The sequence below is a fragment of the Cuculus canorus genome, chromosome 4, assembly GCF_017976375.1.
Source record: "Cuculus canorus isolate bCucCan1 chromosome 4, bCucCan1.pri, whole genome shotgun sequence".
In the NCBI taxonomy this organism is placed as follows: domain Eukaryota; kingdom Metazoa; phylum Chordata; class Aves; order Cuculiformes; family Cuculidae; genus Cuculus; species Cuculus canorus.
This window is the reverse complement of record NC_071404.1, coordinates 25,364,216-25,391,306: the sequence shown is the minus strand read 5'-3', so window position 1 is coordinate 25,391,306 and position 27,091 is coordinate 25,364,216. Positions and strand designations below refer to the sequence as shown.

At 42.6% G+C, this 27,091-nt stretch overlaps 2 protein-coding genes across 3 annotated transcripts in view; one reads left to right on the top strand and one right to left on the bottom strand.

The window, feature by feature from the left end:
- Nucleotides 1-7,657, bottom strand: part of UBE2K (ubiquitin conjugating enzyme E2 K) — a 45,121-nt gene extending 37,464 nt beyond the window's left edge. The window contains 1 exon segment of the mRNA XM_054065220.1: nt 7,508-7,657. Within this exon segment, the coding sequence (XP_053921195.1) occupies nt 7,508-7,570 (63 nt within the window). The 5' untranslated portion in view covers nt 7,571-7,657.
- The window catches only part of SMIM14 (small integral membrane protein 14), a 54,900-nt gene continuing 35,463 nt past the window's right edge, over nt 7,655-27,091 (top strand). The window contains exon 1 of one of the 2 annotated variants that reach the window (XM_054065217.1): nt 7,655-8,110. In XM_054065217.1, the coding sequence (XP_053921192.1) occupies nt 7,655-8,110 (456 nt within the window). Of the gene's footprint in view, nt 8,111-23,159; nt 23,275-27,091 lie in introns of those variants that run through there. The other variant, XM_054065219.1, reaches the window with a different exon arrangement.

Genomic DNA, 27,091 nt, shown 5'->3' with positions numbered 1-27,091 from the left:
TAAGCATAGGCAAACTGGAGTTACAGAGTTGCACCGCATGACTAAGTGTTTTACAGTGTATAATAAAGCATAAGTACTGAATGAAGTGTATTCACAACATTACTCTCCTCTATGGACACTTCAAAGACCAAAGAGGAGAAATCCATGGCCTTAATACTATTTTGTTACAAAATACCAGTGTAACAGACAGATATGGTCCTCATACAAGGGGTTTTTGTTTGGGTTTTTTTTTTTTTTCTGCTCAGAGTACTTTATTTAATATGCAGATACCATTTTACATAATACTCATGGAAAGCATACTGAAGTGCTCCCAATTCAAATATTACAAGTATTAACATTGATACAATCTTAGGGAAAAATACTAGATAAGTCACAAGTGCAAAAGTGGATGACATCCCTGGAGTGCCTTACAGAATACTATTTCTCCAAGTTCACATTCTTTGCCTCCACAAAAACTAAACTGCTTATTTTCCTTATCTCAATTGTTTACCTAGTTTGTGAGAGAGAAAAAAAAGTCTGCATATTAAAGACAAAGTTTAACCAAAAGCATTTTCTACATTCAATACCAGCAACAATTATTAGTGTAAAAGTGATGAAGTACAGCAATGAAAACAATCCTTACTACTATTATGAAACAAACTAGAAACCGTTTAACACGTGAATAATTTAAGAACAACACTAAGTACTTGCACTAGTTCCAGTTTAATGCAACTTGAAAGACCATTAAACAACTCAGGACTGGACTGTTAACCACCACTTTCTTGCAGTTTACAGTTACACAAATTTACTAGGATAAAATGTCAACTTCATTTACATTTCATACTGAGTAAATTGAACTAACCTTAGGACTCGTACACTTCTTTCCTATTAAAGCCAAACTCCTAGAAACAAGCACAGAAGAATGAATGGGAGACTGGGAAGGTTAAAGGACTGGCTAATTCCTACTGTCTCAGGTAAATGAAGAGTTATGGTCAGAAGGTACCATCTGGTAGCTGTGGCCTAAACCTCGATCTTAACCTGGCTACCCCAGTCCTGTAACCAGCAACTACTTTCTTTCCTCAAGTATTTAAGAGATTACCAAGGACAACCAAAAGAGCCTGACTCCAACATAGACCAAGTGGTTTCCTGCTCTACAGTTACTCCAAAACTCTTTAGGATTCTGCCAACTAATAAGCAGACCATTCACTAGAAATTCAGACTCAACTGGATACACATTAACATGAAAAAATGCCATTCATTGAACACAGGAATGAGCTATAGATGTTGCCTACACAGTTCAGATAAACATGTGTAAAACTACAAGTAAACTAATAATATGAAAAGATCATCAGAGAAATGAGGAGAATAATAAGTAGTTGTTTTAAAACATCTTGGTAAATGCATTTTAGTTTGAGCCAACTATTTGTTTTCTAACAAAAACACAACTTTCAAACTCCTTCGAAGGTAAATACTTACAGATCCATTCTGCACTATTTTGCAGTATAAGCTGGAGATACAAACAAATGTACCATACAGAATTAAGAAAATCAAAGATGCACAGTAATTGCATTTCAGTATCCTTTTTATATAATTATAGGAAATACAGGCCCAAACTTTGACTTGCCTAGAATAGGCACAGTTTGAAATACAGAGGAGACAAAATTATTTTGGGGAATGCACAAAGGATCTTAAACATCACTATTTTATAGTTAAGATGATCTTCACATTTCAGAGAAATGCAGCTTAAAGAAGCATTATGGATCTCACATCTGTTCTACCTTTACGATTCCAACTCAGAACTTGTTCAGCCTAAAAACCCGGCAGCTTTGCATACCAGAGAAACCCAGCCTCTGATGTGAAGAGGAATCATTATTGTCTTACAATAGGGTAATTTGTGAACTAAAATAAAAAGTCTACTTTAAAATTCTTCAACATGTTTACAGGGGAAAGTTTTACTGGAGAGGCAACAAGACTTGGATCTACTGTTTGTATGTTTTCTGTCATGAACAGAAAAAACACAGTACCCCAAACCCACAAACTTATCATAGAAATACAGAACCATGTAGGAGACATCTGGGTAGCCCTTAGTCCTGACTCCTGGTCAAAGCAAGTCCCAAAGAGAGCAGGTTGATCAAGAACTTGTCTAGTCAAATTTTTAACATCTCCAAGGATAGAGATTACACCATCTCACCGGTCATTCTGTTTAAACATTTCACTACTATCATGGTATTTTGTTTCCCAGCTGGAATTTCCCACATTACAGCTTGTGTCCATTGCCTCATCCTATCCCCGCACATTTCTGAGACAGGACTGGCTCTTCTTCAGAGTCTCTCATTAGGTACTTGTGGATGACAGGAAGATGTTCCTTTGAATAGTTTTCTCAATGTCAGTTCCCTCACCTTCTCCTCACGTACACTGTGTTCTACCGCCTTAGCCACCCTGATGTTGTTCTGCTGGGCTCACTCAAGTATATCAGTACTCACTCAAGTCCTACAGCGGAAAGCCCAAAACTGGACACAGCACACCAGATATGGTCTCATAAGCACAGAACAGAGGTGAAGAATTTCTTCTCACAACCACTGACTACATTTTTGCTAACACAACCCACTATGCGGTTGAGCTTCTTTGCCACAACAGCGCTGCTGGTTCATGTCCAACTTGCTCTCCACTAGGTCATGCAACTCTTTTGCTGCTAAGCCTGCTTTGTTTCCAGCCTACATGTACTGATGCATGGCATTATTTCCTCCCAGACACAGCATGGAACAGTCCCACTGCACTCACTAAACCTGTACTGGCTTCAATGAGACTGTTCTTATGAATCAGAAGTTTAGCATACGTATTAGCAGAAAATGGACACTAAAAAAATTTGTTGCTGATTCAGGAATCATGTTAAAAGACATCTCATTCTTATATATCTGCATTGACTTTACATGATAAATGGGGGAAAAAACCCAAAGAACACACAAGTTCCGTCAGGACCCTCTAGTAACACTAATGCACAATTATGCTCAAAGTTTCCATCCAGGTGAATTCAACTTCTAGCACCCAAGACTGCCCAAACAGACTGAAGTAACGAAGTTTTTCTGAGCCTGAAGATTAAATGTTTGTGACTTTTCTAAATAGCAGGAAAGTTTCTGAGATGCCACTTAGCATCTTACTATGAACTGACAGAAATCAGGAGACCACAACAGACAGTGATAAAAGCAAGCATGAGAACTACTCACTAGAACTCTAAAAGCCTAAGAGGGATACAGTATTCCAGATTATAGTTAACCTTTCCCTTCTCCTGTGAATCACAAAAAACACATAGCAGACTCCAAACCAAATACCCACTTCCTTCTTGGAAAGGAAGTACTTAAAATTTTGCCATTCAACTATTGTCTCTGCTTGAACGTTATTTTGAATTTGAGCAAGTTACAAATTTTAACTGCTACTTCAGATATCTGCTCATGCAGATATTCATAATCTGTAGCTGCAGTTGAGTTTAATTTAGTCTTAGCTCTATCTGGGTTCACCTTCCATGCACATAAACCCTTGACTCTTGATACTGGTAAGAGAAGGACATTTTTGTGATAAAGACAGCAGCAACCCTCTCCTTGCTAGGAGGAAGTGATGTTTCCCCATGTGTTACCTTCAGTACCAGAGTAGTGGTTTCACTGATGGGTATCTATTAGCCTCTGGCTTACAGATGGCCAGTAATCACCTTAAATTTCTACATGATGAAAGAAACTGGATGGCAAATTAAACACTGAATCCTCCAATGACAGCATAACAATTTCTTTAAAGCGTTAACACACGATATTAGAAAACAAGCCACGCAGTTTAACATACCTAGTGAACCACAATCACTTCTCAGCAAGTCTTTTTAAGTGACCACAAGATTTTTCAACATTTTTATTCATTGTTAAAAGCTTAATAGTTTCTTCCTCTCACAAGGTAGCTGCTTGTAAACAGAAAGCAGGTAAAGATTTGGAGACCCACTCCAGCATTCCAGTTAACTCTATTCTGAAATAATACCAGTTAATCTTCACCGAAGCCTTCTCCCATTTACCAAAAGTGGAATACCATGCTCCCTCTACCTATTTACTGGTTTCTCTGCCATGCTGCAGCATCATACTTTTGTTCAAAATGTTTGCAGCTTTAGAATTTCAGCCCATAAAATCAACAAGCCAATGGATTAATGAAATGACAGAACAAGAAAGAGATAAATATGAGTAATTAAGGCCTTGCCTAGACTAGTATCTGGACTTCATGATGTGATTTAATGTAGTGGTTACTCATTTTAGAATTTTAATACAAGCACAGTACCCTTAACACATACTTAGCCAGTCAAGTTACTACCTAGACTAACTTAACAGCTTCATTTTTGTTAAAGATGCAGTACCTCATCTACCTTGCAATTTTTTTGTTTTTTCCATGCAAAAAGGTTAAATAATTTTTGCTTAAATCATACTCTAAAGAACACCTGACAAAAAAAATTGTTGTTAGTCTCATCTATTTAATTCTAAGATTAAGGAGATGCAAAGCTACAAGGATATCTTAAATACACAATATCACACTTAAGGTGTAGGGCTTGTAATAAAACTAGAACTAATAAAGTAAAAGAAGCAAAATCACTTCTGTTGCTCAAATTTGAAAAGACTTTAAACTTTTTTTTTTCCCAAAAAGGCAAGAAGCCCCAGTCTCTACTTAAAAACAACTCCTACTCGTAAACCAGAGAGCAAGATAAAGTCTAAAATTCACATTTTAGTGATTTCCCAGAAATGCCATTTAAGTCCAGGAAACAGAAAACATCAAGTATATGAAAAGCATGTTCAGTTGAATAGCAAGGACCCATAGCATCCTTGTCCAAGGATCGATAGATCCTTTGCAAAACAAGGATAAACACTTTCCAGAACTCATTCTTCACTGATATTTAGAAGCAAAATTTCATGCTTTCCATACATACTTCAAATGCAGAACGAATTAAATGCCATTCAGCTGTTCCCCTTTTAAAAAGATTTCTGGTTCCACCACTCTATTTCAGCCCAAAGGTGAGTACTAGAGGAAATCAGAGAACAAGCTTCCTATGTACTTTTTCCAAGCATGCCTGCCTCCTTCCCTCAGGCATTTACGCTCATACTGCATCTGCAAGGAAATGGGGGGGGGGGGCTGCTCTTCATGTTCAGGTACAGCTCAAAGAATCAAATCAAGAATAATTTAAGTGCAGATAGTGAGCCACTTTGCCTCCATAGAGGGACTTAAAACTTTGAAATAACAAATTTAGCATCCCCATGCACGATTTTTTTCCTCTTTGTAGTATGTAGTTAAACCTCCATTCATGATCTGACTCCATGTTTTCACACAGTGGTACCAACACCAGTTTGACTGCCTTTGAATGCATAAACATTCAAAAATAAACCAACTTTGCTTGCAATTTAGACAACCATTGAGAACTGCTGAAGTTTTCCATTCAAGACAAGGAATCTAGTATATTCTGTAAACAACAACTGTATCCATACTGCTACATGGGTATAACATCTGTATGTACCTTGCCAATGGCAGGGAAATGAAGAAACATGAAACTCTTCTGTATGTTAATTTTAAAATTTCCATAATCTGAGTTTCATAAGAATTGCAGCCTTATTTCTGAGAAGCTTTAGGCAGCTTAATGGCTATTTCATAATATTACTTATTTTCAGCATTCTGTACTGAGCTTCTCAATGCACAGACTAAACCAACCAGAATGGTGGAAAATGTGCTTACTAGATCCAACCTTTACAATACAAAAACTTAGCATGGATCTCCTCCAAAACTTATGTAACCTATAGTTTCTTTTCTTTCCTACATAAAGCAAAGTGAAAGGGTCTTGAAGCCTTTAGACAGCTCTTTCAAATAAAGACTATTTTGTTCCCACAATATCAACTGGTTGTATGGGGCACAAGGTCTAGATTTTCTAGCTTTGGTATAATGGCATCTACCTAGAATTTTCACTTAGTTTACATGCAATTCTGCAAGCCCTCTGCCATAGCTTGGTGGAATCAGCCTGGGCTCTGAAGGCAGCTGTAAGACAAGGCCCTTACATTTTTCTGGGGTCTAGTTCAAGCCGCATACCAACAATGTTGTTAGTTCACTTAATTTAAAAGCATGTCAACTGCTGCTACCCTAAACATATTTTCCTTCAGCCATTAGTATCTTCCCAAAATTGTCCTCCCAATTCTTGCTCTGTAAATTTGTCCAGATTTCTCAAATACCAGCTTTAAGAGCTACACACTCACATTAATATTTCACAACCGTCTAACCTGCAACATCATCCCAAATAGGACGACGATGACGACAGAACCATTAAAATCCATCTGGCTGACATCTACCAACTCAGATACAGACACAGCATAAAGCTGTGCTGATGCAACCCCGCAAACGCCACTGCATATCCCTAACACAGATCAGAACTTCTTTAGCGTTCCCCTGAAAGTAGCCAGCTTCTCTCTCGCTGACCACCGCATACCTCAGAAACACTGTTCAGGAAAGAGTCACACGACTGAAACGTGTGAGGCTTTTAACAGCATCCACCCGAGAGCGAGAAAGCCTGCAGCAGAATAAAGCAAGTTCTGTATTAAAAGTAACCTCAATAAAGAGCGGGTTTTCCTGCAGCCCTTTAAAAACAGAATCAGCTCCATACCCTGCAGCCCGTGTTGGGGGAGTCAGGGACTGGAAGGTGGGGGGGCAGTCAGGGACCGGGAGGGAGGGGATGGGGGAGCAGTCAGGGACCAGGAGGGAGAGGCGGGGGGGGGGGGGGCAGTCAGGGACCGGGAGGGAGGGGTCGGGGGGGGGGGGGGGGGGGGCAGTCAGGGACCGGGAGGGGGGGCAGTCAGGGACCAGGAGGGAGGGGGGAGGGGGGGCAGTCAGGGACCGGGAGGGAGGGGGGAGGGGGGGCAGTCAGGGACCGGGAGGGAGGGGGAGGGGGGGCAGTCAGGGACCGGGAGGGAGGGGGGGGGGGGGCAGTCAGGGACCGGGAGGGAAGGGGTGGGGCAGTCAGGAACCGCGGCGGGGGGGGGGGGCGGGAGTGGTAAGTCAGGGACCGGTGGGGTGGGGAGACGGGCAGTCAGGGACCGGGAAAGGGGGGACGGGGACGGGCAGTCAGGGACCGGGAAAGGGGCTGGGGGGGAAGTCAGAGACCGGGAGGGAGGGGGTGGGGCAGTCAGGGACCGGGAAGGAGGGGGGGTGGGGAGGACGAACAGTCAGGGATCGGAGGAGGGGGGCAGTCAAGGACCAAAAGATCGGGGGGGGGGAGGGGGAGTGTCAGGGACCAAGGCGGGGGGGGGGAGGGGAGGGATGCTGGATCCCATCCCGGTCTCTGTCCCCGCGGCCTCCTCCTCTCCTCGCCCCCTCCCGGCGGGCCCCGTCTCCCCGGGAATCGCCATTCCCCTCCCTGAGGCCGTGGGCCGGGCCCTCCCCCAGCGCGGGGAGGTGGGGCCGAGGGGGAAGCGGGGTCCCCGCGCAGGCCGGCGGGGCGCCCGCACACACACGCAGGGGGAGAGGCTCTGACCTCCTCGCTCTTCAGCACCTCCTTGAACTCCCGCTTGATCCTCTGCACCGCGATATTGGCCATCTCCGCCGCGGGCACCGCCGCCTCCGAGCCGGGCCCCGCGCGCTCCGCCGCCGCTCCCGCTGGACAAATCCCGGCCCCACCAAAATGGCGGCCACGCCGAGCATGCGCGCTGCGTCCCGGCCACCGCCGCTCAGGAGGGGCCGCCGCGCCCAGCGAGCGCCCTGCGGGGCCTTCCTGCCGCTGGGGCCGAGAGCGGGGCCGGGGGTCGCGCCCGGCCACCGCCCCGCCCCTAGGGCAGCTGCTGGCCCGCGGGCTTTGTTGTGGCCGTGGCGGCCGCGGCCGGCGCTAGGGGAGTGGCGCGAGTCTCCCGGGGAAACCTCTGAGCGAAAACTCTGTGTTCAATTCTGGGCCGCTCGCTACAAGAAGGATGTTGAGGCTCTGGAGCGTGTCCAGAGAAGAGCAACAAAGCTGGTGAAGGGGCTGGAGAACGAGTCTTATGAGGAACGGCTGAGGGAACTGAGGTTGTTTAGCCTGGAGAAGAGGAGGCTGAGGGAAGACCTTATTGCTCTCTACAACTACCTAAAAGGAGGTTGTAGTGAGGTGGGTGCTGGTCTCTTCTCCCAAGTGACAGGGAACAGGACAAGGGGGGATGGCCTCAAGCTGCAACAGGGGAGGTTCAGACTGCATATCAGGAAAAAATTTTTCACAGAACGAGTCATGGGGCACCGGCAGAGGCTGGCAGACCCCATCCCTGGAGGTCTTTAAAAGACATGTAGACGAGGTGCTCAGGGACATTATTTAGTGGCAGATAGGAATGGTTGGACTTGATGATCCAAGAGGTCTTTTCCAACCTAGTGATTCTATGGTTCTATGAAAACGGGGGTTCGGTGCCCTGACAGCCTGTCTGTGCAGCAGTTTCCATCAGCTGACTTCCATAGAATAGTTTGAGTCTGAAAGGACCTTAAAGATCATCCAGTTCCACCTCCTGCCGTGGGCAGGGACACTTCCCACTAGACCAGGCTGCTCAAAGCTCATCCAACCTGGCCTTGAACACCTACAGGGATAGGGCATCCACAACTTCCCTGTGCCAGTGCCTCACCACCCTCGTTGTGATGATTTTTTTTGGAATCATAGAATCATAGAATGGTTTGTAAGGGACCTCAAAGACCATACAGTTCCACCCCCTGCCATGGGCAGGGTTGTCCCACCAGATCAGGCTGCTCAAGGCTCATCAAGCCAACTTCCCTGGGCAACTTGTTCCAGTGCCTCACCACCCCCATTGTGAAGAATTTCTTCCTAATGTCCAGTCTAAATCTTCCCCCTTCCAATTTAAAGTCCCCCCCACCCCCCGCGTCCTATCACTTGCTAAAAGCCCCTGCCCACCTTATTTTCCCCTTGTGCTCTCTGGAGCCCACATACAGAGGCTTACATGCCTCTTTCCCGTCCTAGTTCCTCACCCTTTTCCTACTCTCACCCCTTGGAGACGCTGCTGCCTCCTCACACGGGACAGAGAGGGCTTTACCAGCCTGGCTGGCAGCTCTGAGGGTGCCCTGTAAAGAACCTTTTATACTGATTCTGCTACAGGGTTTTCAAAGCAGACTAAAACGTGAAGGTCAGTCCAGTCTAATGGAGTGTTACATTTTGAGGCTCTGGAGCGTGTCCAGAGAAGAGCAACAAAGCTGGTGAGGGGGCTGGAGAACAAGTCTTATGAGGAGCGGCTGAGAGAGCTGGGGTTGTTTAGCCTTGAGAAGAGGAGGCTGAGGGGAGACCTTATTACTCTCTACAACTACCTGAAAGGAGGTTGTGGAGAGGAGGAGCTGGCCTCTTCTCCCAAGTGACAGGGGACAGGACTAGAGGGAATGGCCTGAAGCTCCGTCAGGGGAGGTTCAGGTTGGATATCAGAAAAAAATTCTTCACAGTAAGAGTCATTGGGTACTGGAACAGGCTGCCCAGGGAGGTGGTCGAGTCGCCTTCCCTGGAGGTGTTTAAGGAACGGGTGGATGAAGTACTTAGGGACATGGTTTAGGGAGTGTTAGGAACGGTTGGACTCGATGATCCAATGGGTCCTTTCCAACCTTGTGATTCTGTGATTCTGTGATTCTGTGAATAGGGCAATCAGCACATGTTGCTCTGTCTAGAAAACTGCAACAAGATAACAGAACCCATTCCTGCCAGCCTTGGGTGTGTAAAATAACAGTACAGTATGGAAGAGCACAGATGGATTTTCAGAGGGAAGATGAGATTGCATTTACAAGTGTTGTTTATTCAGCAACTAGAGGCTTTTCAGGGCATTAAGGTCTACAGAAAGATTTTATAGTACCTCCTCTTAATGGTGCAGTTCAGGACTATGTACAATATAGACATTTATCTCAGCAAATTTCTGCTTCTGGTATGGCTGTCATCTTCAAGTGCTGTTTATTTATCTCCATTAGTATACATAGCATTTTGACTGTTATGTACACAGTAAAGAAAGTATAGGCAATTGTGTACAGATTCACACAGTTCTTTTTCTCTGTGTTTACTTTCCACTGTGGTTTGACTGGGAAAAGTCCATTTTCCTGCAAGAATGTTGTACCACATGCATTGTCCGTCAAATCATGTCTTCTTTCAGACCAAAACTTGTTTTTAATGCAATACACAATGCAGTTTTTCAGCTGAGGTTTTCAGTAGCTTTTTGAGAAGGAACATTTTGCATTAGGCCTGATTTCATTTGAAAGGACTTCTAGTGTGATTTTGGGCCTTCATTATCAGAATAATTTAGATACCTAAGTCTCACTGATGAGTTTTAAGCTCCTTTAGAGGAGGTAGGCTGTAGCTTCTCTGTGCCTTCTCTGTGCTTTCAGCTGTCACCTATAAAATAAGGGTAATAACTCTTCTCTGCCTCTTAGAGGTCATAAATGAAAGTTAGGTTTATGCTGTGCTGAGCGCCTACTGAGTACTATAGACAAAAATTATAAAGGTAGTACATAAAATCCCTGGGTTACGTGCCTCATGTCTTTTCAGACCACTCATAGAAAAAAGCTAAGATTCTAATATTCAGATTTTACTCTGAACAGAGTGGAAAATATGGCCCTTATCAAGTGTCAGAATCCTTTGCATTCCTGTTAGTAGGCTTGTGTGTTATAGGTAGTAGATATCCAGTAACAGTCACAGTAAAGGGCAATGTTTTTGCCTGGTCTGTATCCAGGTTCATTTTCATGTGCTCATTTGGATTACAAATGTCAAATTCTATTGCTGTGAAAAGCAAATCAAGTTAATATGAATTATTGCATATCTTTTCCTTAGTGTACCCCACTCCCTTCTCTTGTCCTTAAATTAGGCATTTTTCAGTTATCTCACATCTGTCCCACATTCACCATATGCTGTGTTAATTTTCTCTTTGTTACAAGGTAGACATAGAAGGGATTTTTGGGGGTAGCACAGAATAGTGGTGAGTTTTGCCAGGATTAAAATACTGCATAAAAATCATTATGTAATCAGCATTCTGACGTTATCATTGTATGCGCCCTGTGCTGTTTGATGATTTATTACCGTTTACTATTTCACAGAGGACTCTATAATTGAGTTTTAGGCCATAATAGGACCATACACTAGCAGGTTTTGAGTAAGTGTTTTGGGTTCTGATTTTGGTTTACAGGGTTTTTTTGTGTGTTTTTTTTTGTTGTTGTTGTTGCTGTTGTTGTTAGTGGCTATGGGCTGGCTTTTTTGTGAAATAAGAGAACACTTAGAAAAAAGGACAACATAGGCAGTTTGCATGATTTCAATGACTTTCATGTCTCATTTCATAGTATATTTTATAGTATATTGATAATATAGTCCTGTGTCTGTCCTCTAAATCAAGATCTCATTAGCCTTACACCCTTTGAAAAATCTGTACACAAAATGTAAAACCGCAGTCCATTCAACATAGCTCACTTTTTGAATTACAAAATTTTGTAGTATATCTAATTTCAGGCGATAGTTGTTTCATTGATCCCATCATCAATGTAGACTTATACCAAAAAGTTCTTTCAATAGCAGCCTTCACAAATTGGCTGCAAATTGGTTGGTCTATATTTTTGCCTGTTGTTGATCATACCTAATAGAGTGAGAGATACAATTTTGGGTATCTATGCATTGTTTAGTATGTTTGACATATTGCTTTGAAATAATTTTGGAAGCGGGAGCAGGAAATATAGTGTATTAAATGAAGTTCAAACTATGTAAGATTACTGCAGGAGAGAAGTTTATAGGATCAGTGCCTGTAAAGTAAAATCAGTGGTCGTAAGACCTCAGCCCAAGCCCTCAGTATGGAAAGAATGTCAATATTTGTTAGCTGATGCTAGGATAACCAAACATCCTAAACATTGTATCATTTACCATGTATAATGGGAAATATTATCTGTGTTATAACCTATATACAGGAAAGAGTGCCCCCCCTTTTTTTTGAAAAGTAACTACTGTTCATGCACAGATGGTGTGTGTTGGACTTACTGTACATACAGTACAGCCACCGTGTGTGTAGTTCATCTGTCTGATATATGCCCACCCAAGCCCAAAATACTGCCAGGGGACTCCAAGATGTTTATGACAATACTAAGTATGATTAAATTTCTGTTCTTGAAGTTAGATGTTGATCCTTTTCTCATTTCCACAATTTTCCTAATTTTATACTTTTTTTTATTCATATATATTTTATATTCATATATATTTTATATTCATAAAATTTCATATCAATAGGATATTTTTCTATTAGAATTACTCAGCAAGAATTTGTAATTATTGAGGCTGTTCCCTGTGATTAGAAGCAAATACCATTTCTGAAACTATAACTTTCCAAGCATGCAGCATTCTGTTCCTCCTTTCCTGCTTTGTGTCTTGTGTAACAAGACTTCTCTCCTCCTCATCTTGGACTCTTTATTTTAGAAAAATAAGAAATGTCTCATTGTTGCTGTAGGATTCCTTATTGGAAAGAAGAGTTGTCTCAAGAGATCTTATATTGATTTCAAACACTTTAGAAAACACAGCTGAAATTTTTTAATTTTTATTTTGTTTACCTCATGAGACATCATACAAGAATTAACTTTTTACAGGCTGGATTACTATTAGATGCTATGCATTTTTGCTATGTACTGTTCATATCTCATTTATAACGCTTCATTTAAAAATCAACAAATAATATTCATAAGACAGGCTTAATTTTAAATTTAACCCTGCATCTCATTTAGCACATTTCAGAGACTATACCAATAAATTTAGCCTGCACTTTTATTGCTTGTCATGCTGTGTCCTGTTGTGGCAGCGTCTGGATGACTCAACTCATTCCGAAGATTAGCTTTAATCGTAAAAATAACTAACTGGTTGTGCAAGTTGACCGACTTTTAAGTCGACATCCCAACTTTCCTGTTCCTCCTATCCGTGTCCACGTCCTGCTGCGTGGACAGGTGTATAAGAGTGCCCTCTCCTGGGTTGGAACAGAGGCAGATGGACTCGCTCATGTGAGACAGATCGGCTCCTGGGAAGCTCTTCGCATTACAAGAGCTCATGGCGCTGCTACTGGCCTTGTCCAGTCTTTCCTATAAAGGTGTTCAGAAAGACCTGGTAGGAATTCTGCAGGCAGAAATGCTTTAAAACAGCCCAAATAGAAATTGTTTGTGTTTCCTGCTAGAGAGGGGTGATATTCATTCACTCATGACATCTGCACTTTCCAAATTGTATTTTTCATGTCATTATCAGCTTAAATATATATGCTTTAAAAAGTACTAAGTATACTAACTAATCATCAGAGTAAGTCATTCAGTTTGAATTCACGTGATGCAATTCATCTGACCCATTGCAGTCAGATCAGAAACTAATTCAGCTATTGATTTTACGTCAAGCAATGTATGACTTACACAAGATTTAGCAGTTTTCATTAAATAATGCATATGCAGAAATTTTTGGCAGTTAATAATAAAACTCTATTGTTCTTCATTTTTTAAGGGTTTGTATTAGAAACCGACTGGACACTCTGGACTTTTCATCAATTTGGTGGCCTAGCAATATCTCCTAAATTAATGTTGCATCTGAAACTGATGTTTTTGGGAGGAAAGGCCTATGCAGCCCCAATGCTGTTTGAGTCTGTTATCAAAATTTCTGGTTTTTTAACTTTCACTTCTTTGTGGAGGAGTGCTTTTCAACTGGTGGTACATTTTGGGATCCAGGAGCCATTTCTTGTGGGCTTATAAGAGGAAGAATATAAGAAAAATAAGGGGGAAAAAAAGTGGGTTCAGCTGTGAGATAGTTCTTGTAATCCTGGAGGAGGTCTCAAGTTTAATAATATTCTTAATGAACAGGCATCTACCTTGTAAAATTTGCTATCAGCAGACTGAATAAGTTGACCACAAGGAGCTAAATGCCTTTCTTAGAAAGAAAAAGGTTGTAAAGCTATACTCCTTTCTTTGTATTACTAAAAGAAGATAGCAGTCTTTTCTGAGGGTCCTTCCAAAATTAAAGCAAGCTGGAAATACAGAAATAGACTGTGCACAACCTAAACATAGCTATTATTAGTAGTTTTCATGAAAGAGTATTACAGCCATAAGGGAAGAGATAATTGGCCAATTAATCTAAAGCATATAGTCATCATGCCACTACATTGCTGGTGTAGTCTTTTCTGCTACAGAAATACATTTGTTCCATTTTGCATTACTGTCTATTAATGTAATAACTTTTGGTACATTATCAAATCTAGTTAACTTTATTTAATCAAATATGGTAGTCTCCCTTCATAGACAGGTAAAAAGGACTTAGAGCTTCCTTACAATGGCAGCCGGAAAAGCTTTTGGCTGGCCAGCCTAAACATCTAGTAATGTCAAGATTCTGAGGCTTTTTGAAAATTCTGACTATAATTTGGACTTATTTCTAATGATGGCCCATCTTGCTAAACTACAATATAATCTGTCATGACGGGCACCAAATCACCAGCTAATGGAAGTTTTTTCAATCTTTCTACCATAAAAATTTACAAATAGTGAAGTTTGTCAGAGATCATCCAGAAAGAGCTCAATCATGACAGATGGGTAATTTATCAATCTACATTGCTCTTGATATCATTCTAAAATATATGCATTTCAGAGACTACAACAATTTTCCTATCAGGTAAAAAAAGCTTTTCTATCAATATTTACTACCAGTAGAAATACTAATTTAGGGCTAAAATTGTTCGGTCTAATCTACCATCACTGTTTAGTCAACAGTCATGTAAGAAAGTCAATTGAACTGCATTTGAAGTCATAGAACCAGTAAGGACCAATTTAAGAATACAAATTAAGACCAAGCCAACTTCATTGTTTTCCTAATCTGATTGTCTCCACTTTAGCCACTGTGGCTAGCAAGAACATAGTATTTGGCAAGTTATTAGAGGAGAAATTGAGAATAAAGTCAGGTTAAACAAATAACACTCAAACAGTGTTCTGTAAATTTATCGAGTAATGTACCATTTCCCTGAACACAGTAGAAGGAGGCAATTCCTCTGGTCTTTCAGTCTCTGTCAGGCACATAACATTGCACAGACACGTTATCTAGAATATTCCTACTATTGTATGTGTCTTCTTTTCACTAGGAGCATATGCTCTTTTTTTGGGGGTGGAAGATACAGTTTAGCTGTAAGAGCTTCTTGTCTTGTACCTTTTTCTCAACTGAGGGGTAGCAATTACAGCAGTTCAGTGAAGTATAAACTCATCTCCTAAAAATTCCCTGTTACAGCTTTCCCATCTTCCTGACAGAGTGCAAAAAGATCACATGGTAGATTGGAAGTCGTCACCTATTAAAAGGCAATAGTCTGGACCTGTACTTTCTTTCCCTAATTAGAGGTTAGCCATTCTGGGAGCTATTTGGTCATGGTGTACAATGTCCTTCAGGATTTTGCAGACTCTAACTCTTGGTCCTAGGAATGTTGTGAGCTATACTGTTGGTCCCTCTCCCAACATACAGCAGACATAAAAGATACTAACACTGATAGTGTATATGTGTAATTCCTTCCTGCACAGATATGTTATAGGTGTCTAACTATCCTTGTATTTTAATGTTACTCATCCCAAATAATTTACTTCAACTGAAATTGTGGTGATAGTGCTCTGCAGATGTACCTACTCCTGGCTTCCCTTTTGAGTGGTACAGAATCACAGAACCACAGCATGGTCAAGGTTGGAGGTGACCCCTCGGGATCATAGAGTCCACCACCAACACTACCCAACATTCCCTCCTTCATCCCCGCCCCAGGCCCTTTAAAGCAGGATCAGCAGGATCATGTCCATTTGGGTTTTGAATATCTCTGAGGATCCATGGATGGAGACACCACAGCCTTTCTAGGCAACATCTGCTAGTGTTCAACCACCATCAGTGTCGGTACATGTTTTCTTATGCTCAGCTGTAATGTCATGTCTGGATGACATTCAGTCTGTGCCCTCTTACCATGTAACTAGGCATCATTGAGAAAAGTCTGCCTCCCTCAGTAGTTTCTCTACAGAGGGATTGGACTGCTGCTATAATATGGCACTGGCTTAAAATCTTTCCACCTTTTTTTCAGTAATTACCTCCAGTTTTAGAGAAAACATCTACATCCAATTTTGACCTCAGTAGCTTAATACACAGTAACCTCAAGAATCCATTTAAATATTGAAAATGTAAATTCACACTCTTGATCACTGAAATTGTTTCTCTTAATCAGCACACTTCTTTTTTGGCAAAAAATTATAAATGGTGAAGTGTGAGCTGAATACTACAGAATTCTTTTTTCTCTTCCTGACCTGACAGATCAAGTTCTGTAAGTCCCAGTTTTCTTACTCATAAAGCATTTGTAAGGTTTACAGCACCCAGTCAACAGGTTCGGCACAGTGCAGCAAACATTGAGCTGCATCATACCACATCCTTAAACAGCAAATACACATACGCTAAAACCCTTGCATTATGTTCACACAAATCTTGGCCAGCCGAGTAAGCAGTCATTTCTAGTTTACTTGTCAATATTCATGCTCTAAGATCCAAAATGAAAAGCATGGTTGAATGTGCTACGGAAACAAGAGCATCACTCACAATAATAACAGATCGGATTATTTTCCAACAATTTGATTTAGTTCTCTATAGTCCTTCTGGAGATGCTGCCACGTTGTATGTGATAGAATACCAGTCTCCAAGGACTGACTGGCAGAGCCGTTCCTTTTGATACACCTCCTCAGTAACGCATGAAATGTCTTTGTTCTTTGTTCTTTCTTTTTCCTTGGTAAATAATGCCTTGGCTTTTTAATGGATGGTTACTCTTAAATTTCTGTCATATTCTGAGTCCCTAATGCCAACTGTGAAACTGCATGTATCCATTTCAGATCAGAGTAATTCCCTGTTCCTGACCAGAAAAGTTTGACTCTTTGCTGCTTCTTAGTTAGATATAGCAAAGTGTTCCCCAAAATCCTTTGGGATCTAATTTTCATTTCCTACTCTCACATTTTCTGCTGCACTAACATTCATCAAATCTGGTGGCCTGCACTTTGTGCCTGTGGTTCATCTACTAGATATGGCTTCTTCTACTAGGTGTTCACTTGGAAAGTGTACAGGGATTCATTTTATTTCAAGTCTATGAGAACTATAACAGCTGAGGATTCTGACTCGTGTTCAGAGGCAGTTTCGGACTGAATGCTGTCAGCTCTGAACATAGAGAGAGGTTGACATGAGATGTATTTTTCCTGAGCAGCAGCAATTTTCAGATGAATATAGCAATATTAGCTGTTGGTAAGTTTAAGGCTGCAGATAGTTTATGGCTGTGAACTACAGTTGCTGAAGAAGCAGTCCACACAGTTTCTCATCTTTCCTTTGCAAGAAAGCTACCACAACTGTGCAGCTGCTACTATGGTTTCTGCCCCAGAGGAAAAACAACTTTATTAAGGTTATACAAGTGTTGGTTCACTTAGACCACATTTTTGGAAGGGATTTCAAAAAGGTTGGCAAAATATGTTGCTGTCACTGGTTGCATAATTATCAATCACAACGAATTTTAGTGTACCTTTGTCTCACTGTGTGGTTACTGAGAACTTACTGTTCTAATTTTACAGATCCATTTCAGCTTAGTTCAGATGCTATACCTTTACCAGCAATTGTTATCATTAACAATTGGGTGGTTCAGATCTGAATCCTCTGGTTTCAAATGTTTTTTTGCAAGCCTGATCTTGTATGTGTCCCAGTTGGCCTGCTTGCATTTATAGTTACTTTAAGTTACTCATCAATATTCCAGTTAAGTGTAAAATAATCCTTGTTATCCCCTCAACTTCAGATTTCCTTCCTCCATTCTCTAGTTTGGAAAACTTCACTGGGCAGCTGTGATCTGGCAGCATTGCAGCAATCCTTTGTGATCATTTCCCCTGAATTGTGGCTAATTTATCTCAAAATCTGTGTTGGTATGTTGATGCTTCAGGAGCACAAAAGCCCTCAGTAAGTGCTATGACAATTTCAGTGGAGTTTCTTCTTTCCACCAAACCATTTTCTTCTGTGAGTCCTGACAGCTTAGGTTGTGTCTGGATGTTCATTGAGCTTGTGTTTATACATGAACAGAGAATCTGGCAGTACAAATTTGTTTCAGTGGTGATCATATGACTAAATTTCTGTTAAATTAACCTAAGTACACAGTATAGTCTTTGAGCCAGCTAATTAAGAGGCTTGCTGCCTAATATCCCAAAGTGCTTTGCAATTCTCCAGTGCTTTGTGAGATGCCAGCCCAGCTGAATTCTAGGAATGTTTGTGAGCAACTTTTCTAAGGATTTGGCTTCTTTTTCCAAAATTAGATCCCTCTTTCCAAAAACCCAGCATTGCTGCCAAAAGGCCACTCTTACCCTGCTACTGCAAGGGTACTTTATGATCTCTTCCTTTCTGCTTCCTGGATGCCATTTTCACACCATACTGCAGGTGTCTTCCAAGTGGCTCCTCAGTATCAGAATTTGCAGTAGAGTTTCATGTAGATTCCTTCCGGGAATAACATTTTCTACTCATTACGGACTGCATACAAGAAAAGAGGAAGCAGACAGAAAAGGAGTTACATTAAGAGGCTTTGCCCCATTTCTAGGTAATTTTTCAGACCTGATGAAACTGCATGAATTTCAGATGAAGAATTTCCACTCCACAAAATATGTGGATGTGAGCAACATGATGCTTAGTGACATGAGTTATGCAGCAAAGATAAGAAGAATATTAGCAGAAAGAGAACTTCAGAATGGGAAAAGTAATGTTCTTGGGTATCCATAAACAAGATCATCATTTAGCAAGTTAGATCACCAACATGACTCCTGTTTTCCTATTGTCTGTAAAAGTAGAATAATTGAAAGCTAGCACTGTGATGTGGAATATGACACCTGTCTGTTGCTTTATAAAGTGCCTAGTCCACACTGCTTTCGGATGATGAATGTAGGGAATGTCATAACAAGTTTTGTTCAACTCCTGCCCTCCTCCATTGTACAGAGTTATTGGTTGAAGGAACATTACCAATATTCTGCCCTTCAAGCAGAGTTATTTTCATGGTTTTAGCTTGGCAGTGGGCAGCACAATTCTTTTCAGTGTGCCAAAATCAATGGATTTTCTATTCTTTCTTTGTATCTGGCTAATCTTGAATGCATCTCATGGCTTTGTTCGTAAAGTAGCCAAAATCATCACTGTTTTCATCATAGTTCGACTACCAGAAAGGAGACTTCATAGAGTGAGTCTGAAAACAACCTCCATATCAGGATCTCCTTTTACTGCTGTATCATGCACTAAATTTGTGAGTATAAGGGGGAGCAGATGGCTGAAGCCTGAGAGTGGGAAGCTGAGATAGAATCAGTGCCTGCTATGGCTTGTTCATTTGCCCGTGGGAACCAAGAGGGCCAAATTCTGAAGGATGCGCTGGCAGAATGTTCTTTGCAAAATATCTAGCTACTTTCTGCTTCTGTATATGTACTTGCTGATTTGAAATCAGTAAGCTACATATTGTTTCTCTTTTTCCTGGTCTCTAATTTCTGCAGCTCCTACTGCCTGCTTCTCTTCCTTGACAGTTCATACTCCGAGGCTTCATATGTGTGATTCACCCCTTCACTAATCCATCTTTCATTAGGCTCATCAGCTTCTCATATTTCCAAGAATGCCAATGGAAACATGTATGTTGAACAAAAAAAAAGTCAGAAAAGTAATTGATATTTTGCTCTATCAAAGGCAGTGCAAATAATGCAGAACACAATACCAAAAAAAAGCTCAGCTTTTTACTGAGACCAGGTGTGTAAAACTATTTACAGATATGCAGAACTTTGCAATAGCAACATGAGGGGAAGAAACAAGAGTAGGGAGAGGGAGCTGCTTGGTGTGAGTGCTCACATCTCTCCCAGAGGGCTAGCCAACTGGCCAGATAGTGCTGCTTGCATGCCTCATCAAGGGGCAATTTCAAGAGACTATCAGACATGATACAAGATGCCACATATTTAGCTGTAAGTGCCATCATTGCATACTGCTTGCTTGTAGGTCACTAAGTTGTCCCCAACAGCTCCTGCCTCTCATTTACAGACTCTCTGCAGGTTCATAGTATTTCTGACAGGACATCTGAGACTGCCTGTCTGGCTCACTTAGTCTTCCCCTTCTAGTTGTAGGGTTGTACAAATTCAGCTCTCAAGAACTAGTCACTATGAGAATCTTTTCAATTGCAATGGTTGCTCCAAGTGTGCTTGCCATCTTTTTAGCAAAACAAGGCTGTTTGGCTTTACCCACAGGGAAGAAAACAGAAGTGTTCAGGGTTCCTGTCTTAGCTTTACAGGAGGAACATTCCCCTCCATCCCTCTGTGGTCCCCATTGCTCTCATCTCTTGTTTAATCCAGGACTAGTATGGTAAGCTGTGTCTCATTTCGGGATTTCATGATCTCAGATCCATTTTCTAGAATAATGACTGCCTCTGGGTGCTAGGTGTGGAAGACCTAGCGCTAGCTTAGGCAAGGCTACTTAATGGTCTTGGCAAGCTGTCTCTGCTTGCTTCTAGGATGGCTCGTCTCCTGATGAAGTATTAGGAGTATGGCTGAGGTAGAGGCAGGAAGAAGAATGCAGCTACAGTTGATCATTCTGCTTATGACCCTCTGATCCTGTTGTCTTGGATAGCTTTGGGTTTGGCCAGGACAGCCAAAGCATACTTCAAGCGAAGTGTATTTTGATGTTTCTTATGTTCATGGTTCCTGTTGCACTCTAAACTCCTGGGCAGGCTGTTAAGAAACCTGTTGTCCCAGTAAACACTTTAGGAATGTGGTTTTGTATTTCCAAACTAAAGATAAATTTTAGCATCCTCAGTGCCTTACTAGAGGTGCAGTTCCCTGGGTTGAGGAAGGCAAGGCAACGAGGTTGTTTAGCTTTCTTGTGTGATGGCCTGGCTTTGGATCAGTGCCTTGATTCACTTTTCAGTGTTGGGCACTAACACGGGAGAAAGGGATGAAACATAATATAGGAGAGGCAAGATCCGCAGCAAGTCAGGACCATGCGGCATGGCTAGACAAAGGTAGCCTGCCTGCTGCCTCTCAGGAAGAGGGAGGAACGTTATTTCCAGGGTCAGCCCTAAATGGGAGTGGGCAGAGTTGGCCTAACCTGCATCCTACACAGAGAGGTGGCTCTGCACACCAGCAATGGCTCAACAAGCAAGTCTGCCATCTGGCAATGCACCCGAGACTTGGCAGAGTGAAACAGGCTTGATACCTAAGGCTAGAAAAAAACTTTCAGGAAAAGAATGTGGCAATGAAAGGAGGCTTGAAAGTCCCATGACAACAGCAATGAGAACAGACAAGGTTGTCTCCATACATGGGCCATATCAGACTGTATGAGGCACTGGTGCAATGAGGAGGCACTGACTTGTGAGAAATCACAGCTTCCATCCAGCCTTCCTTTCTCACTGGAATTGCAGCATTGGCCTTGTTTTCTTGCTTGAGTGAGATAAGCCACCCTAGAAAATATCAGAGGATAAGATTTCCTTCCCTATATAATCCCCATTGCAGTATGGCTTGGTATCACTATCCAGAGGACAGGATGTGATCCGCCTTTCCCCATGGGAGCATAACACCCCAGCTCCTTGGCTAGTCACAGGCAAACCCAACTGGCTGATGTGAGAGGCCACAATCTGAAATTTTCCATTCTAACTTCATTCCACAGTATTTAAATGCATATTTTCAGGGATGCTTTAATCACTGAGAAGCCTTGTGAGTTATGAGCTCCTAAACAGGCTTTGGATTTCTGGGTGAGAAACCACCCTACAGACTCCTTCTTCTTTGGAGGTGGTGGCTGGAGGCCAAGTGCCCATATTTCTGATAGGGCGTAGAGCCTGACTGTGGGGCAGTGGCAGATCCAGAGGATACAGATCCAGAGGATACACCTTCCTTGCATCCTCTCAGTCTGAACGTACTGGCAATGAGGCAATGAGACAATGGGTATAAACTGAAGAGGGGCAGATTTAGACCAGAGATGAGGAGGAATTTCTTCACAATGAGGGTGGTGAGGCAATGGAACAGATTGCCCAGGAAAGGTGTAGATGCCCCATCCCTGCAGGTGTTCAAGGCCCCGTTCGGTGGGGCCTTGGGCAGCCTGATCTAGTGGGAGGTGTCCCTGCCCATGGCAGAGGGATTGGAACTGGATTATCTTTACGGTCCCTTCCAATACAAACTATTCTATGATTCTGCAGGGGCTTTATTTTAAGGCTGATGCATTGCTTGAAAAATAATAGAACCATAGAATGGTTTGAGTTGCAGAGGACCTTAAGGTCCATTCAGTCTTAAGACCACCCAGTTCCACCTACCCTGCCATGTGCAGGGACACCTCCTACCAGACCGGGCTGCTCAAAGCCCATCCAACCTGATTTGAACTCCTCCAGGGATGGGGCATCCACTACTTCCCTGGGCAACCTGTGCCTGTGCCAGTCTAGCCAGCAGTGTGCTTATGTGGCCAAGAAGGCCAATGGCATCTTGGCTTGTATCAGAAATGATGTGCCCAGTAGGTCCAGGGAGGTTATTCTGCTTCTGTACTTGGCACTGGTGAGACCGCACCTCAAATAGTGTCCAGTTCTGTGGCCCCCACTAGAAGAAGGATGTCAAGGCTTTGGTGCACATCCAGAGAAGAGCAAGGAAGCTGGTGAGGGGGCTGGAGAACAAGTATTATGAGGAGTGGCTGAGGGAACTGGGGTTGTTTAGCCTGGAGAAGGAGAGGCTGAGAGGAGACCTTATTGCTCTCTACAAATACCTGAAAGGAGGTTGTAGAGAGGAGGGAGCTGGCCTCTTCTCCCAAGTGACAGCAGACAGGATTAGGGGGAATGGCCTCAAGCTGTGCCAAGGGAGGTGAGGACTGGACATCAGGAAAATATTTTTCACAGAACGGGTCATGGGGCACTGGCAGAGGCTGCCCAGGGAGGTGGTGCAGTCCCCACCGCTGAAGGTCTTTAAAAGATGGGTAGACGAGGTGCTCAGGGACACGGTTTAGTGGCAGATAATGGTTGGACTCGATGATCGAAACGGTGTTCTCCAACCCAGTGATTCTATAACCCTATGACTCTCTTCCCAGTGTCTCACCTAAGCCCTCCTCCCGTGGAGGAGCTGCACTGTGCAGCTGCACTCCCCTGCTCGGAGTCCCCCGTGCGGCCCCGCGGAGCCGCCCCTGGCGCGCGGGGGGCGGGAGCAGCGCGGCACCGCCCCGGCCCCGCGGGCAGCCGGCAGATCCGGGTCTCGTGTCGCGGGCTGACGTGGAGCCGGCCCGGAGCCGCGGGGCCGCCCCGCCGGAGTACGGTGAGCGGGGCGGGGGGCGCGGGGACCCGCCGCTGCCCCGGGCCCAGCGGGGTCGCCGCGGTTCGGGGTGAAGGCGGCGCCTCCCAGGTTGTTTAAAAGCATCTGGGGTTGGTGCTTGGAGCCGGAGGGTTCGGGTTTCTCCTCTCAGAAGTGCCGTGTTGACGCGGGGCTGTGCTCCCGGGCTGCTTTTGGAACTCCAGGGGGAGAAACTGGCCGGCGTGTCGTGTGACGCTGTCTCGGGAAAGGAACGGTGCCCCACTGCCATTAATTTGCTAAAGATAGCGTCCCTGCCAGGAATTCTTAGTGTGTGTCTGCTCTGGGATGCGATCCGTAGCGCGTTATGGTGGGGAAGGGTTATATCGGCCTTGGAGATGAGAGGATATTGTCCCTGGTCGGTCCCCACGGCTGTCACAGTGTCTGGTCCCCAGATGTCCTGCCCTGCAGCTCAGCTGCTGCCTCCCGTGGCGCTTGAGAGGCCTGAGCCATCACCCCTCGGTGCATCACCTGCATCAAAAAACTTCTGCTTCCTGGCCGACACCTGTTTGTCCAGTCAATCTTCAGGTCTGTCCTTAGGATTATGGATTTCATAGAATCGTAGAATGGTTCGGGTTGGAAAGGATCTTGAGGATCATCCAGTTCCAACCCCCTGACATGGGCAGGGACATCCCACTAGATCAGGCTGCCCAAGTCTCCATCCAACCTGGCCTTGACCACCTCCAGGGATGGAGCATCCACAGCTTCCCTGGGCAACTGTTTGTGTTGTATACTGGCTAAACATCCACATCTTTGCAATATAGATAGGTCTTGAAAACCATCTCCAGTCTTTAAAGGTGATGACATCTAACTTTTGGTCTTAAGAACTTATTATGTTAATGTTTGTGTGCCTGCCGGGAAAGGTACATACCTGCAGTGAGCACTAGTGGGTTACGTCTTAGAAGTCTTTACCTGGTTGGCTGTTAGTTCTGTGCGCTTTTACTCATTTCTGTTACTTTCCAAAAGCAGACATTGGCTAAAAAAAGATGAAAATGAGAAAAAAAAAATCTTACTTTTGATTTCTTCATGTGTACAGAGGGAATAAATCCTTGATAATTCCATCTAATTCTTGTGACCTGTCCAGTTGAAAGAATTCAAGCTATTGTTATCACTGATTTTTAAAAGTGGCTCTGTCACTGACAGCATGGTTTGTGGAAGCAGTTGGCAAAACAAAAGCAATTGTCACGTTAGCAGTGCATTAGTCGGCTCAGTCCTGAGCGCTGTTCCCTCAACCTCTTTGGTTCTTTTTCCCTATTTTGTAAAATACAAGATTTGCAGTTTTTCCTTAACTCCAGAGTATTGTAGAGTTCTGTATTTTAAAATAATTTTGTATAAGGTGCTAAACAAGTGCAAAGGCATACTGGATGTATTATTTATTATTGTTCATTCTACAAAGTATTGTTGCTTGTGCTGCTCTGGTCAGCAGGGACCCGCTTGGGGCTGTAAGCCAGGAGGGTCTGCTTTAGAACTGAGATAGTGGTAGAGCCGTTCTGTAGCTCTAAGTGGATCTTATTTTAGCCTAGCCAGATATTATTTTGCTGACTATTGAGATAAATATAGTGAATGAAATCCCTTACATCATGCCTGTTGTGATGGTTTTGCAGCACCTTACCCAAACCACAGTCAGGTCAATTAAGTCTGAAGTGTATGGCCCAGTCACATGGGTTACATTCTGCAGTTCATGTTCTTCTCTCATTCTAAGGGAAAAAATAAGAGTAAAACACTTGTTGTTAAAGAAGTAGTCTACATAAAGACAATTGCAAAATGCTTTATGGTTTTAATCACTTTGTAAGTATTGTCCCTACTTTCAAAAGGTCAGGTTTTAGAGAAAGTTAGTTTTAGAGAAAGTTAGTTTCTAACTGACTTCTTGTTTTGTTATCAACTTCTAATTTCCTACTTTCATATATTTAGACTAGTGGTGTGTGAATGTTATTTGCATATCAGATGTGTAACAAAAAAAAATATCTATGTTTGTGTTTCTGAATTTTCCATCCTAGATAATTTAGGTATTTGACATACATTCTTAAAGACCGGATTTTGTCCCTGTTGAGGTTTGTCATAGCAGAACTGGGCCTAACAACATCACGAGTCTTCACAGGGCCAATACAATGAAAGTAGCAAGATCCTCTTTCTCCTCTGGCAAGCACATGTAAATGGAGAAGGTATACAGTGCCCTGACAATCATAGAGTCATAGAATAGTTTAGGTTGGAAGAGACCTTAAAGATCTTCTAGTTCCAACCCCCCTGCCATGGGCAGGGACACGTCCCGCTAGACAACAGCAAGTATCAGATTCTTACACTGTACATTTTGAATATTTGTCAGATTACTTATAGCAACAAATATAAATGTTTTGGTAGATGCATTTATACATAGAAAAATTGATGTCATCTGCCCATATTCTGCTTGGGAAGCAAATCAGAGAGCCCATGAGCTCACTTTGCACACATGGTATTACATACGTGCTTTACAAACATGCATTTACATACGTGCTGTTACGCTTGATGTTAAGCATGTTTTCTATTTTGACTTAACTAGGCTATAGATTCAATTTCTTAATATGTAAAGTTCTGTCTAGATGTTAATGAGGTGCCTGATTCTGCAAAATGCTGAGTCCTCTGTGAATAGAGTGGAAGGTAGGAAAACTTTGTAAGGTTATACTGAAGAGCCAAATCTCGAAGTCCTTGTTCGGGTAAAAAAAGAAAAAGGAATTAATTTCGAAGAGTAGCTCCTTCAGCTTATATGCCTTGACTCACCAACAACTAGCTTCCCGCTTCCCAAGCAGCCTCATTTGAAGAAAAACTCCTTATCTCTTCATTATGAAGGAATATAGTCCGAGATACAAGATCAGTCTGCGTTAATCCTAGTAGTCCTAGTTAGGCTTCATTAGCAGCAGACTGGAGAAGTATGGTCTTCTCCTCTTTCCATCCCATCCCATGTTCCACAGTATTGGCTGGAGCAAGAAAAAGGTCCTTTAGCCATGACTGATATGGCTTTTCATTTGAGGATGCTCAGAGAGCAGCCTCTGGTGTGACTGAGTGGTTGTACATTTGCATGGTTATTAATTGAACAGATATGCTTCAGAAGCTTTAGTTGAAGTGTCTAGCTGGTGTTTTTACAGATAATGGAACAAATTAGTCCCATTTGGGTGGGAACAGATAGAATGACACTTGATAAAAGTTTTCCTTATTAAGATTAGTTCTGATTCTTCTGCAGTTTTCCATGCATTAAACTCCATGGCTTTCTGGAGCTAAATATAGTTTTATTCTTGCTTTATAAAACCGCTAGACAAATGTCAGATCCAAAGCACTGAGCTCTTCTAGGAAAGAAAAGATTCATATCAGAAAGAACAGAAGCTGTACAAAAATCATTTACATGATACAAGCAGTTGCAATGCTTTATTTGTTGAAATCTTTGTCAAATACAGACCTCTAGTAATGAAGCTTTAGTCTTTTTTATTTATCTAGTCATACATATATGCTTGTGTATTTGCTGTTAGTTAACCATAAAAGCTTTGTTTTCAGCAAGGCAATCCTTTTAGAGAACTTGATAAAATAGTTTATGTCAGTTGTCATACATTGAAAGTTAGGTTAGGGAAAGAGAACAACTGTCCGAATGCAATTAAATGAAGGTGTAAGAAAAGGTTGGCGATTAACTCTTCGAATAATTGGGCTAAATCAAATGTGGCAGAGCTTCCTGTTGTGAGTGACTGTAGTTTAACAAGAATTCCTGTGCAGGTGGTTATGGTGTCATTAGGGACTCATGACTTTCATATGTAGGTGAGAC